Here is a 14,471-nt window from a genome sequence, read left to right as displayed (position 1 = left end):
TACACTCGTACCCATATACTGGTTGAAAATGGCATATTTGGAACGCAGTGGCTGGACACCAACATGATATACATAACGTCAGAGCTCTGGCGATGTACGGGTTTTGACTGACAGCCGTTCTGAGCCGTTCCCTCTTCCCAAATTTCGCAAATGTTTTGCTGTCTGAGTGAGGGAAATGCTGTAACTTAAGAGGACTCAATGTATTTTGAAAATTAGACATTGAGTATTATAATAAATACCGCTTTGATGTCATACAAGTCAGCCAAACACACGTGAGTCCAAATGTGCACATCACATTTACATATCATAAAACTTCTCATATACAGTGTCAACATTTATGATCACTATGTTTGATGTAAAGTTCCAAGATGACATGGAGTCATACCCTGGGTTGTTCTGAACACAATGAGCCTGTTTGTCCATTGTGGAGAACATTTGCCGCGGCACACGTACCTGAATGCACTCATAACTGAACTACGCGCACCAGAATTATGATCAGTTTCCCTGAATTGCATTGTAAAAGCCCAACACTGCAATATCATATTTTATAACTTAGTTGATGGTGTTGGCAATAGAACAGGCAAAATATGTTCACCCAGATTGTTATTTACAATGGACCATTTTTGGATTTAGTAAACAACAGTGATTGTGTGATGGCTGGGATGCAGGGTTGTGTTCCAAACAAAACAGCTACAAGTGTGCTTGGTCTAGTTCCTCAACGGCACAGCTAGGAGAGCTCAAAAAAGCACCTTATATGTAGTTGAAGACTCTTCTTTGAGTCATAAAAGTGCATTGAAATTACAGTGCATTGGAGACACTAGTTATTTCTCTAACTCAATTCTGTGTATTTTTTTTGTTTTATGTCGCACCTAACCCACATTTTCCAGGAATATTTTTTGTTGTTGTTGGTATTTTACCCAGTTTTTTCTCCCAATTTCAATTACTATCTTGTCTCATTGCTGAAACTCCCCAACGGAATCAGTAGAGGCGAAGGTCAAGGCATGCGTCCTCCGAAACATGACCTGCCAAACCGCACTCCTTAACACTCACCCGCTTAACCCGGAAGCCAGCTGCACCAATGTGTCGGAGGAAACACTGTTCAACTGACGACCCATGTCAGCCTGCAGGCACCCGGCCCGCCACAAGGAGTCGCTAGAACGTAATGAACCCCCCCGTCCGAACCCTCCCCTAACCCAGACGACGCTGGGCCAATTGTGCTTCGGCCTATGGGACTCCCGGTCATGGCCAGTTGTGACATAGCCTGGGATCGAACCCGGGTCTGTAGTGACACCTCAAGCACTGCGATGCAGTACCTTAGACTGCTGTGCCACTCGGGAGGCCCCCAGGAATGTCAGACATACGACTCATTGTCAAAATGCTCTTATCTCTCCTGTCAACGAAGATTACTTTGCAAAAAGAGAAGAGATTAGATGACATGTTTTGAAAAGGAAGATGCCATTTTCCAACCTTTCACAGAAATTGCCCTCACGAAACATCATCCCATTTGGGATTCAAGGGTTCCAATGGGAGACGTTCCAAATGCTGTGAAGGAGGTAAACACACTTAGTCTGATCTAAAAAATATGCATGAAAAGTAATGACTTAGGAGTTCCTTAATAGCTAAAATGCTGATCAGAGGGATGGGTTGTTTGATCTAGCTCAGGGGTCTCAAACTCAAATTACCTGAAGGCCAGAAAAGTCCTCCTGAGGCCCTGATTCCAATAGGTCTGTTGGACATAGGGCTGTTACGGTGACCGGTCACAAGTCATGGAGGCAGTCAAATTCCACATGACTGTTTGGTCACGGTTATTAGGCTTCTCTTCTCCAAGCTGTGATGTTGCGCACGGTCATTAGTAGCCTACCAAACTTGCTAACTACCTGGTACTCAGCACTTTATTGTCCCTCTAATCACTCTGACATCAATGCAAATCTAATCAAAAATCTAAATCAAACACTTCATGAGAGCCCATGAGCTCATGTTGCACAACATTTCTATAGGCTATGCAATTGTGCGAGAAAACAGAGTGATGGCCTCTACTAAAAAAAAGGAGGAACCCATCAGCTTACCATATTTATTTCTCAACTTTCCTAATATTATGCACATTGTTTATCTTTACAACAGGAGCACAGCCTACCTGGCTGGCATGAAAATTAACCACAGGACAAGAGCTCTCCATTCGCCATTTAAGTGCATAGATGACAAAAGGCTACCTGTTTCAAGACAGGTCCAACAACGTTTTGACCGACCTACTCATTGAAGGGTTTTTCTTTGTCTTGATGACAGCTTTAAACATCAGGGCAAAGGGTGGCTACTTTGAAGAATCTCAAATTTAAAGTATACACTACCGTTCAAAAGTTTGGGGTCACTTAGAAATGTCCTTGATTTGGAAAGAAAAGCACATTTTTTGTCCATTAAAATAACATCAAATTGATCAGAAATAAAGTGTAGACATTGTTAATGTTGTAAATTACTATTGTAGCTGGAAACGGCTGATTTTTTAATGGAATATCTAAATAGGCGTACAGAGACCTATTATCAGCAACCATCACTCCTGTGTTCCAATGGCACGTTGTGTTAGCTAATAGAAGTTTATCATTTTAAAAGGCTAATTGATCATTAGAAAACCCTTTTGCAATTATGTTAGCACAGCTGAAAACTGTTGTTCTGATTAAAGCCTTCTTTAGACTACTTGAGTATCTGGAGCATCAGCATTTGTGGGTTCGATTACGGGCTCAAAATGTCCAGAAACAATGACCCTTCTTTTTTTTTCTTTTTTTGAATTTTACCCCCTTTTTCTCCCCAATTTTGTGGTATCTAATTGTTAGTAGCTACTATCTTGTCTCATCGCTACAACTCCCGTACGGGCTCGGGAGAGACGAAGGTTGAAAGTAATGCATCCTCCGATACACAACCCAACCAAGCCGCACTGCTTCTTAACACAGCGCGCATCCAACCCGGAAGCCAGCCGCACCAATGTGTCGGAGGAAACACCGTGCACCTGGCAACCTTGGTTGGCGCGCACTGCGCCCGGCCCGCCACAGGAGTCGCTGATGCGCGATGAGACAAGGATATCCCTACCGGCCAAACCCTCCCTAACCCGGACGACGCTATGCCAATTGTGCGTCGCCCCACGGACCTCCCGGTTGCGGCCGGTTACGACAGAGCCTGGGCGCGAACCCAGAGTCTCTGGTGGCACAGCTGGCACTGCACTACAGCGCCCTTAACCACTGTGCCACCCGGGAGGCAAAACAATGACCTTTCTTCTGAAATTTGTCATTCTATTCTTGTTCTGAGAAATGAAGGCTATTCCATGCGAGAAATTGCCAAGAAACTCAAGATCTCGTACAACGCTGCGTATTACTCCCTTCACAGAACAGCGCAAACTGGCCCTAACCAGAATAGAAAGACCCTTGCACCCTTCGGTCTCAATGTAGACTTTGATCAGCAGCCATTCTTGTGATTATTGTGACTTTGCCATTGTAATTGTTTGTAGGCTTATGTAGTCTAAATTGAATCTATGATCGTATGCTATCCATTAGTTTTTTGTAGGTTGTTCTTTGCATGTCATTTTAATATTTGAGAATTAACCAATGATATTAGGCCATACTTGGCCATGATTACAGAAACCTGTGTATGTCTTTTGGCACTATATAAACGAGTCACCCTGCAGTGTTTGTGATTATACCCTGATGAAGACAGCTTGCCTGTCGAAACATTGGACATTACATTTATCACAGTGACATGCGTTTTGTCACCAAAGCCCCTTATACCACCCACCACTGCGACCTGTCGGCTGGCCCTCACTACATATTCGTTGCCAGACCCACTGGCTCCAGGTCATCTATAAGTCTCTTATAAGCTACTACGGCCTATTTATTGCCTTACCTCCACACGCCATTTGCACACACTGTATATAGACTTTTTTCTATTGTGTTATTGACTGTACGTTTGTCTATTCCATGTGTAACTGTGTTGTTTGTGTTGCACTGCTTTGCTTTATCTTGGCCAGGTCGCAGTTGTAAATGAGAACTTGTTCTCAACTGGCCTGCCTGGTTAAATAAAGGTGAAATAAAATTTAAAAAATAATAATAAATGTGCAACATTAACATCTACACTGTATTTCAGATACATTTTATGTTCTTTTATTGGACCTAAAATGTTTTTTATTTTTTTATTTTTAAACAAGGACATTTCTAAGTGACCCCAAACTTTTGAAAGGTAATGTATTTTGATTTGTTTAGCACTTTTTTGGTTACTACCTGATTCCATGTGTTATTTCATAGTTTTGATGTCTTCACTATTATTCTACAATGTAGAAAATAGTACAAATAAAGAAAAACCATGGAATGAATAGGTGTCCAAACTTTTGACTGGTACTGTATATTATTTGGTATATGCAAAGACAAGATTAAATCAAGAATTGTGTGATGGATGACAATATTAGCCTATCACTTGTGAATGATATATTATCACTTGTGAATGATGCCCAGCATAAGAAACAAAGCCTTTCTTTTGCAACTTTTTATAATTATAGTCACACACCTCATGTAGCCTAGCCCATAGGCCTATATGTTTTGATGTTTGTATCACAACTAAAGTGGCCAAATAACGTCTTAAAATTATGCAGATTAATCCGCTTTATAAGGGGGGGTGGGGGGGGTGGAGCCTAACTGACATACATAAGCAGCGTGTGAGTTTCAAGTTTGGGGAAGTTAATTTTCACCATATAAATGCACCTTTATAATAAAAGCATCACATGCATAATCACATTTGCGGTCACTTTTGATAATGGTGTGTTCCCGCTAACGGAACATTTGCGCTTATAGCCTACTACCATGTGTGCATTGCTGCGCTTATAATATGAAGAAATAGCCTAATAGTTTATCAACCTTTTAAGCTAAACATTTATTTTTAATGCTAGTGTTAATATTCATTTGGGATCTACTGCATCCCACAACTGTCCCAGACTATGTTTGGAAAATGTATTTCTCGCACAGAATAGAATAAGTCGACTTTTGTACTATTGGAGATAGTATTTTGACATAGGCTAGTGCTTTTGCTGTTTGTTAGGCCTACTCTTCTTATTAGCTGATGAAAAGTAAATTAGGATAATTCTTCCAATATCTTCAATATGCACCTCGGAAATGGATAAAGACATGTGCAGTTGCGTACCCGATATGTCTGTCTTCACTTGTAGCCCGTGAGAAAGACCCGATCACGTGATGGAGTGCCATGTGAGTGAGAGGTGCTTCAGAGCGTTCAGCACTCAGGGAAAAGGGCACAACGCAGCACTACGGACCAAGGAAACAACGGCCACAAAAGGCATAGATTTTTTTGCGGGTGCATTAAGGCCACAAAGGATGCCGCAGTGAAGTTCGAGGCATTATCATGTGCTTGTCAAATTGTGAATGAGAGACTAATGAAGAGTGTACAGCCTGCACAAAAAAAACTAAGCAGAGCTCATGCCTTTCAAGCTACTTTTTAAAAATCATCTTTAGAGTCGCATCATGCAGCCTTATAATGTATTGAAAATTCAAACATATAGCCCAACGTTTGTAGAACAACTAAAGTTACATTAATAACTCTAAATTAAGCATATAGGAGACCTATTTCTTTGTTAACCGCTCAACACAGAAAAGCCGCATGTGCAACACTCCCTCAAATCGTTTATTCAGCTTTGTTCAATTGTATTCTTCATACTATAAAATAATATAAAATAATGCAATGGAATTCTAAGCAAATATTGTCTGCTAAATGAACTACCGTAGCCCACAGATATTTTGACATAGCCACATCAGGACCTAACAGGAGGACAACTCAGAGTATGCTATTCTGTTATTCTGAAATATACTACATTTTCTTCATATCATGCTTCTTTAGATCCGTCTAAAATAAATCATGTATTTATTGTGAAGATCTAGGCTATGTTACATGGATTTATTAGACTTTTTAAAATGTAGATGTTCCAAAGATCTGCATCATTGGCTTGTAGGCTGTATATGGAAGCCAGGAGATGCTAAATGTGTTTATATTAATTAACGGTCAATTACCATGAGACCCGACAGTTATTTGCTTGACAATCACTGGCTGACGAAATTGTGACAGCCGTAGCCCTAGTGGGACCACAAGAAAGAAGCTCTCGGGACGGATTTGGCCCCCAGGCCACGAGTTGCAGACCCCTGATCTAGCTGTTGCAGCATGTGTGGACTCTGGGCTTACTTGTGTGAAGAAGGGCTCGTAGATCTCCACGCCCTTATCCGAGCCTTGGGACAGGAATTCTTGGCCACGCCTCCAGCTGTAGCGCACCGGGGGGTTGGAGTTAGCCATGCAGCGCAGGAACACCGTCCTCTCATAGTAGAACTGTTCCTTAGCCTCCCCGATGCTCTGGTGGACAGTTACAATGGGATCATCCAAATCTAGAGCAAGAACATAGAAACATTGGCATCAAGGTGCCGCCAAGCAGTCTTTGTTTGCCACACACTTGTGAAGGTCAAAGCATGAAGTGCAATTACATGATCTACTTAGTCCCAGGGACCTATTTATATACAGTGGCTGAGATTTAATGAACTGTGCTGGTTCAAGTGGTTGTTGTCATCTGTTGCGATCAAATGTTCCCCCTTAAGATCATCAATGGAGCCTGTGATGCACTCACAGCTAAAAGTGCATGAAAAGAAGGACAAAACATGTGTTTTTATGCCAAATGTAATTCCCTTATAAATACCATATCAATCATATAAATACAGTGTGAAATATCATATGAACACATACAGTGGGGAGAAGAAGTATTTGATACACTGCCGATTTTGCAGGTTTTCCTACTTACAAAGCATGTAGAGGTCTGTATTTTTTATCATAGGTACACTTCAACTGTGAGAGATGGAATCTAAAACAAAAATCCATAAAATCACATTGTATGATTTTTAAGTAATTAATTTGCATTTTATTGCATGACATAAGTATTTGATACATCAGAAAAGCAGAACTTAATATTTGGTACAGAAACCTTTGTTTGCAATTACAGAGATCATACATTTCCTGTAGTTCTTGACCAGGTTTGCACACACTGCAGCAGGGATTTTGACCCACTCCTCCATACAGACCTTCTCCAGATCCTTCAGGTTTCGGGGCTGTCGCTGGGCAATACAGACTTTCAGCTCCCTCCAAAGATTTTCTATTGGGTTCAGGTCTGGAGTCTAGCTAGGCCTCTCTAGGACCTTGAGATGCTTCTTACGGAGCCACTCCTTAGTTGCCCTGGCTGTGTGTTTCGGGTCATTGTCATGCTGGAAGACCCAGCCACGACCCATCTTCAATGCTCTTACTGAGGGAAGGAGGTTGTTGGCCAAGATCTCACGATACATGGCCCCATCCATCCGCCCCTCAATATGGTGCAGTCGTCCTGTCCCCTTTGCAGAAAAGCATCCCCAAAGAATGATGTTTCCACCTCCATGCTTCACGTTTGGAATGGTGTTCTTTTGGGTTGTACTCATCCTTCTTCTTCCTCCAAACACGGCGAGTGGAGTTTAGACCAAAAAGCTCTATTTTTGTCTCATCAGACCACATGGCCTTCTACCATTCCTCCTCTGGATCATCCAGATGGTCATTGGCAAACTTCAGACGGGCCTAGACATGTGCTGGCTTGAGCAGGGGGACCTTGCGTGCGCTGCAGGATTTTAATCCATGGCGGCGTAGTGTGTTACTAATGGTTTTCTTTGAGACTGTGGTCCCAGCTCTCTTCAGGTCATTGACCAGGTCCTGCCGTGTAGTTCTGGGCTGATCCCTCTCACATTCCTCATGATCATTGATGCCCCACGAGGTGAGATCTTGCATGGAGCCCCAGACTAAGGGGGATTGACCGTCATCTTGAACTTCTTCCATTTCCAATAATTGCACCAACAGTTGTTGCCTTCTCACCAAGCTGCTTGCCTATTGTCCTGTAGCCCATCCCAGCCTTGTGCAGGTCTACAATTGTATCCCTGATGTCCTTACACAGCTCTCTGATCTTGGCCATTGTGGAGAGGTTGGAGTCTGTTTGATTGAGTGTGTGGACAGGTGTCTTTTATACAGGTAACGAGTTCAAACAGGTGCAGTTAATACAGGTAATGAGTGGAGAACAGGAGGGCTTCTTAAAGAAAACAGGTCTGTGAGAGACGGAATTCTTACTGGTTGGTATGTGATCAAATACTTATGTCATGCAATAAAATGCAAATTAATTACTTAAAAATCATACGATGTGATTTTCTGGATTTTTGTTTTAGATTCCGTCTCTAACAGTTGAAGTGTTCCTATGATACAAATTACAGACCTCTACATGCTTTGTAAGTAGGAAAACCTGCAAAATCGGCAGTGTATCAAATACTTGTTCTTCCCACTGTATAGATCTTTATATTTTTTCAGAAGAGCATCAAAAATGAGAATCCCTGACTTCTACAGTCTACAACCACATAAAAATGACACTTTTGTACTCTCTCTTATACGTCCGAAATGCCAGGAATCCTCAACCCCATTCACTAGTGTCAATTAAACACACACACACACACACACACACACACACACACACACACTGCACTAAGGTGCTTAGATTTTGTTTTTGTGGGGGGGGGCAAATTTCAGTGGAAAGGACCACTTAGACTCCAAAGCTCCCGCTCCAATCAAGAGGGAGCTTTAAAAAAAAAATATTTTGATAAGAGCTCTCTAATGACAAAAAAGTGCTCCACGGAAGAGCCACCTAGTATGGGTTACTTTGGGATGCAAACAAGCACCTTGAAAAAGCTGTTTTCCACCAGCCGACTAACTACTGCCACGGGCAGTCCAGAGCCAGACTCATTTCCTATACAAACCATTATAACATCTTTGCCTTTGTTTCTATAATAAAAAATGTCTTTGTAGATTAGTCCGCGTCAGTTAGTCCGTACAGTTTCTAACTTCATGTCAGACACCCTCTATCAGGGTCTTCCGTGTGCTTTATCACCAACCTGCAAGGATTCCAACACGGCATCGCTGAATGGCAGCGAAACAGCAACACGTGTCATTGCTTTGATCAGCTGGTGTAGCAAAGAGGGCAGGATGGATAAAAGACTCCCCCAGTGGAGCACACATGAGACAATAAGCTTCTGATCTCCGAGTCAGGGGTAATGGCTCTGTGGCTCATTGTCTCCCCCTGGCAATGTTGTCTGCCACTGTCCATCTCCTCCTCTTATTTATCTTGTATCTCAGCAGTAACCCATCTATCCTTTCCTTCTCTCCTTTCTCTCAGAAGAACAGAGTGCAGACGCACCACATTTGTCTTGTTTTTGTATTTTTCAGCTCCCGGGGCACACTGGATTTTCAAACATGGAGACGCTGACTCGATCAACCTCATTTGTTGGGGTTGAGGAATTTGTAGCTGACTCTTTTGAAGGAGAAGGGGGGGGGGGGGAGATTGCAGCGTAAAGCTTCTAGGGGTTAGGGTTAGTTCAGATACAACTCATCCACAGAGGGTAAGTATATCCATCTAGCCTGCCACAGTAAACCCATACATTATGTCTGTCCTCTGACATTTGGAAATTGAATCGCTGCTTTGGAGAGAGTGAGGAGTGCAAACACCAGTAATGTGATGGACTAAAACTAGCAGTATCTGCATAATGCTTCATTTCAGTCAATTTGCAATTATCAGCCCTGATAAACAGAGCAATTAGAACGATTAATGAATTCACCATCTAAATGCTGAACCCAATCCGTCTCTCAAGACCTAAAACGGCTGCACAAATGAAACACTATAAAGTGTTGAGAATTCAAACTGAACACCAATGTGTGGCTATCTCTCTGGGTCCACAAGCTATTTTCTATAGCCATAAAATTAGATTTGCAATTTGGGTGAACTCTCTCCCCACTGGGCACAGACGTCAGTTCAACGTCTAGTTTTTATTTACATTTGGTTGAGTTGCCAACTAATGTGAATTCAACGTGAAATCAACCATGACGTTGGATTTAGGTTAAACGTTGGGTGAAAGAAAGATGAAATCCTCTGACATTGAAACAATGTTGATTCAACCAGTTTTTTTGTCCAGTGGGTATTTAATACACACTTCCTGAGGTGTGGTTGCTGCTTTTCCACATTTGCAATGTAGGAATCGGCAGCAGGACTTCAAGCGTCTAAATGTGCATTCCAAATGGCATCCGATTCCCTATATAGTGCACTACTTTGGACCAGAGCCCTATGGACCGTGGCCAAAGGTAGTGCACGATGTAGGGAATAGGGTGCCATTTGGAATGCACCCTCAGTCTGTATTGCTGGAAATCACAATCCCCTTCTGTTTCAGAGCTATCCTTTTCTTCAGCTATGTGTACTGTCAGGACTTCACACAGCTGGGGGGGGGGCAGTTCCATTACTGAGTGAATAAAAACAGCAATGTCACTTATATGATGGCAGCATCCGCAGAGAAATGGCTGCTGTTGTCTGCAATTAACACCTGGGTTGTCCTGAGTAAGGTAGATGTAGTTATTTACTGGGGGGGCATTCAAGCGAGTGTATGGCACATTTAATTCGCTGCAATGTCCTACCTGTGGTGGTTTTCTTTTTTAGACCTTAATGTATTTCAAAAAGCCACGTTGCTTTAACCTGCTTTAAAATGACTTTCATTCAGCCACAACGTCATGTTGCCTGGGAGGGACTAGGAGAGAGCGAGTGGATGCCTGTCCTTCAGTAGTTTAAACGCAAGGCATGGGTAAGTGGACACAGGCAATCTGCAGGGGGGACAGAACTGATGATGTGTGCTGCGAACACCGGGGGAGAGCAGTGGAAGAAAAGGGCATGCAGGCGACCGAGGCCTGTCCACTCACAGTAGACGTCCACTCGGATGGACTTGATGGCCGGGGAGCCCAGGCCGTTCTCAGCCTTGCAGTAGTAGCGTCCTCCCTGGAGTCTCTGGATGCGGGTGATGCGCAGGGTCTCGTTGAACACACTGGAGTCCTGGAAGCGGTCCGAGGCGCTACCGGCTGTTTTGGTCCATCGGATCTGGTGTGGGAAAGAGATAAGAGGTCAGAGGTGACATCTGCTGACCGAGGACTAATGCTATGGACAACAGGCTGGACTTGGGTCAGCCATGGGATAAATTATATTGCAAAACACACCTGTTATTCTGGATTCAAATGAGCCAATGTAGTGCATGTTTTAGAAAAGGTCAAATAATGGACTAATAATGTTAATTTTTTCAAATATGGCCTTTATTCAGCCTGTTAATAAACAACAATCAATAAAAATCAATAGTACCACACATTTTCTTTATTTGTCCATAATGTTCTCTCTATTGAGAACAGCAACAACATATCATACTGTAATAGATACATACAGAATAGGTGGACAACTACAAATTCCATAGGTGTCTGGCTAGACTGTAAACTCTCCTTCCAGACTCACATTAAGCATCTCCAATCCAATCCATTAAATCTAGAATCAGCTTCCTTCCTAAACAAAGCCTCCTTCATTCATGCCGCCAAACATACCCTCGTAAAACTGACTATCCTACCGATCCTCGACTTCGGCGATGTCATTTACAAAATAGCCCCCAACACTCTACTCAGCAAACTGGATGCAGTCTATCACAATGCCATCGGTTTTGTAATCAAAGCCCCATATACTACCCACCACTGCGACCTGTATGCTCACGTCGGCAGGCCCTCGCTGCATATTCACCGCCAGACCCACTGGCTCCAGGTCATCTATAAGTCTCTGCTAGGTAAAGCTCCGCCTTATCTCAGCTCACTGGTCACGATAACAACACCCACCCGTACCACACGCTCCAGCAGGTATATTTCACTAGTCATCCCCAAAGCCAACACCGACCTTTGGCTGCCTTTCCTTCCAGTTCTCTGCTGCCAATGGCTGGAACGAATTGCAAAAATCACTGAAGTTAGAGACTTATCTCCCTCGCTAACTTTAAATATCAGCTATCTGAGCAGCTTACCGATCGCTGCTGCTGTACACAGCCCATCTGTAAATAGCCCATCCAAATACCTTACTCATCTCCATATTGTTTTTATTTACTTTTTGCAGTATTTCTACTTGCACATCATCACCTGCACATATATCACTCCAGTGTTAATTTGCTAAATTGTAATTACTTCGCTACTATGGCCTATTTTTGCCTTACCTCCTTACTCCATTTGCACACACTGTATATAGATGTTTCTATTGCTATTGACTGTAGTTTTGTTTATCCCATGTGTAACTCTGTGTTGTTGTTTTTTGTCGCACTGCTTTGCTTTATCTTGGCCAGGTCGCAGTTATAAATGAGAACTTGTTCTCAACTGGCCTACCTGGTTTAATAAAGGGGAAATAAATAAAACATAAAAAATATTGATGGTAAAACTGAGTGAAATGTATATCCGTGGCGCTATTCAAAAGCCATTAAAAGGACAAAGCGCATCAAATATTTAGAAGGTGGCTTTGTGTCGGAGTGGTTCTTGTGAGACAACGACGTGGCTTACATTCCAACGCCGTCTGGATTCCATACAGCATGAGGACTCTGAGAAAACCAGAACTATAACTGAACCACAGAAAAACAGCTCTGACAATTCCATGCAACTCTTTGAGGTATTCTCGGCACTAAACCTGTGCGATAAGCAGTCTCAATTTTATTTATTTATAATTCGGTTCAGTGAAATGTGTTGTTTTACAGGGTCAGCCATAGTAGTATGGTGTCCTGGGGGCAAATTAGGGTTAAGTGCCTTGCTCAAGGGAACACTGACAGATTCTTCTAGCCAGCAACCATTCGGTTACTGGCCCAATGCTCTAACCGCTAGGCTACCTGCCGCCCACATTAAGTATTTCATGTGTTTGAGTGTTTGGAGGAGAAATGCATCTGAAACAAGGCAACAAGAAACTAGGCATCCCTGGCATTAGTGGTCTGAGAAGGGCGGAGGATGAGAACACCAGTCTCCTGCTGCCTGGCTATCCATCTGAATGGATGTTTCATATACAGATACAGTATATATACCATCAGATTAATTTACATATATATTATATATGATCAGTATAATTTACATATAGAATCAGCTTCATTTACACATACAGTATACACGATCGGCTTCATTTACATATACAGTATATACAATCAGCTTCATTTACATATACAGTATATACAATCAGCTTCATTTACATATACAGTATATACGATTAGCTTCATTTACATATATAGTATATAAGATTAGTTTCATTTACATATACAGTGGGGGAAAAAAGTATTTAGTCAGCCACCAATTGTGCAAGTTCTCCCACTTAAAAAGATGACAGAGGCCTGTAATTTTCATCATAGGTACACTTTAACTATGACAGACAAAATGAGAAGAAAAATAATCCAGAAAATCACATTTTAGGATTTTTAATGAATTAATTTGCAAATTATGGTGGAAAATAAGTATTTGGTCACCTACAAACAAGCAAGATTTCTGGCTCTCACAGACCTGTAACTTCTTCTTTAAGAGGCTCCTCTGTCCTCCACTCGTTATCTGGTCGGGCTACGGGGAGCATTCAACCAGGTAAGGTTGGGCAGGCTCGGTGATCAAGAGCTCCAGTGCGCCTGCACGGTCCGGTCTATCCGGTGCCACCTTCACGCACCAACCCTCCGGTGGCAGCCCCCCGCACCAGGCTATCTCTCCGTTCTCTGCCTACAGGGTCTCCCGCCTGTCCAGCGCTGCCAGAGCCTTCCTCCTCTCCAGCGCTGCCAGAGCCTCCCGTCTGTCCAGAGCTGCCAGAATCTCCCGTCTGTCCAGAGCTGCCAGAGTCTCCCGTCTGTCCAGAGCTGCCAGAGTCTCCCGTCTGTCCAGAGCTGCCAGAGTCTCCCGTCTGTCCTGAGCTGCCAGAGTCTCCCGTCTGTCCTGAGCTGCCAGAGTCTCCCGTCTGTCCTGAGCTGCCAGAGTCTCCCGTCTGTCCTGAGCTGCCAGAGTCTCCCGTCTGCCCTGAGCTGCCAGAGCTTCCAGCCAGCCAGGAGCTGCCAGAGCCGCCATCCAGCCAGGAGCTGCCAGAAACATCAGACAGCCAGGATCTGCCAGAGCCGTCAGTCAGCCAGGCGATGCCAGAATCGCCCTTCACTCTGGAGCTGCCGGATTCTCCTGCCTGTCCAGCGCTGCCGGAGGAGTCCTTCACTCCAGCTCTGCCGGAGTCCCCCGCCTGTCACTGCCGGAATCCCCCGTCCATTCAGGATCCATGTCTAGGGTACCCAGTCCAAGGTCGGTGGCGAAGGTCGCCGCTTTAAAGAGGCCACGGAGGCGGGCGAAGAGGCGCACTAGAACTGTGGTGAAGTGGGGTCCACGTCCCGCGCCAGAACCGCCACCGCGGATAGATGCCCACCCAGACCCTCCCATATAGGTTCAGGTTTTGCGGCCGGAGTCCGCACCTTTGGGGGGGGGGGGGTACTGTCACGTTCTCACCTTTATTTCCTTTGTTTTGTCTTTATTTAGTATGGTCAGGGCGTGAGTTGGGGTGGGCAGTCTAT

The 14,471-nt window shown here is 43.6% G+C and overlaps 1 protein-coding gene across 1 annotated transcript in view; it reads right to left on the bottom strand.

The window, feature by feature from the left end:
• The window catches only part of LOC115146454 (MAM domain-containing glycosylphosphatidylinositol anchor protein 2), a 216,856-nt gene that overhangs the window by 131,538 nt on the left and 70,847 nt on the right, over window positions 1-14,471 (bottom strand). Inside the window, exons 3-4 of the mRNA XM_029688540.2 lie at window positions 10,819-10,993; window positions 6,220-6,416 (exon numbers count right to left, since the gene is read on the bottom strand). Of these exons, the coding sequence (XP_029544400.1) occupies window positions 6,220-6,416; window positions 10,819-10,993 (372 nt within the window). The remainder of the gene's footprint in view (window positions 1-6,219; window positions 6,417-10,818; window positions 10,994-14,471) is intronic.

This window comes from Oncorhynchus nerka, linkage group LG18, assembly GCF_034236695.1.
Source record: "Oncorhynchus nerka isolate Pitt River linkage group LG18, Oner_Uvic_2.0, whole genome shotgun sequence".
NCBI classification, from domain to species: Eukaryota; Metazoa; Chordata; class Actinopteri; order Salmoniformes; family Salmonidae; genus Oncorhynchus; species Oncorhynchus nerka.
This window is presented reverse-complemented; position numbering and strand designations above follow the sequence as displayed.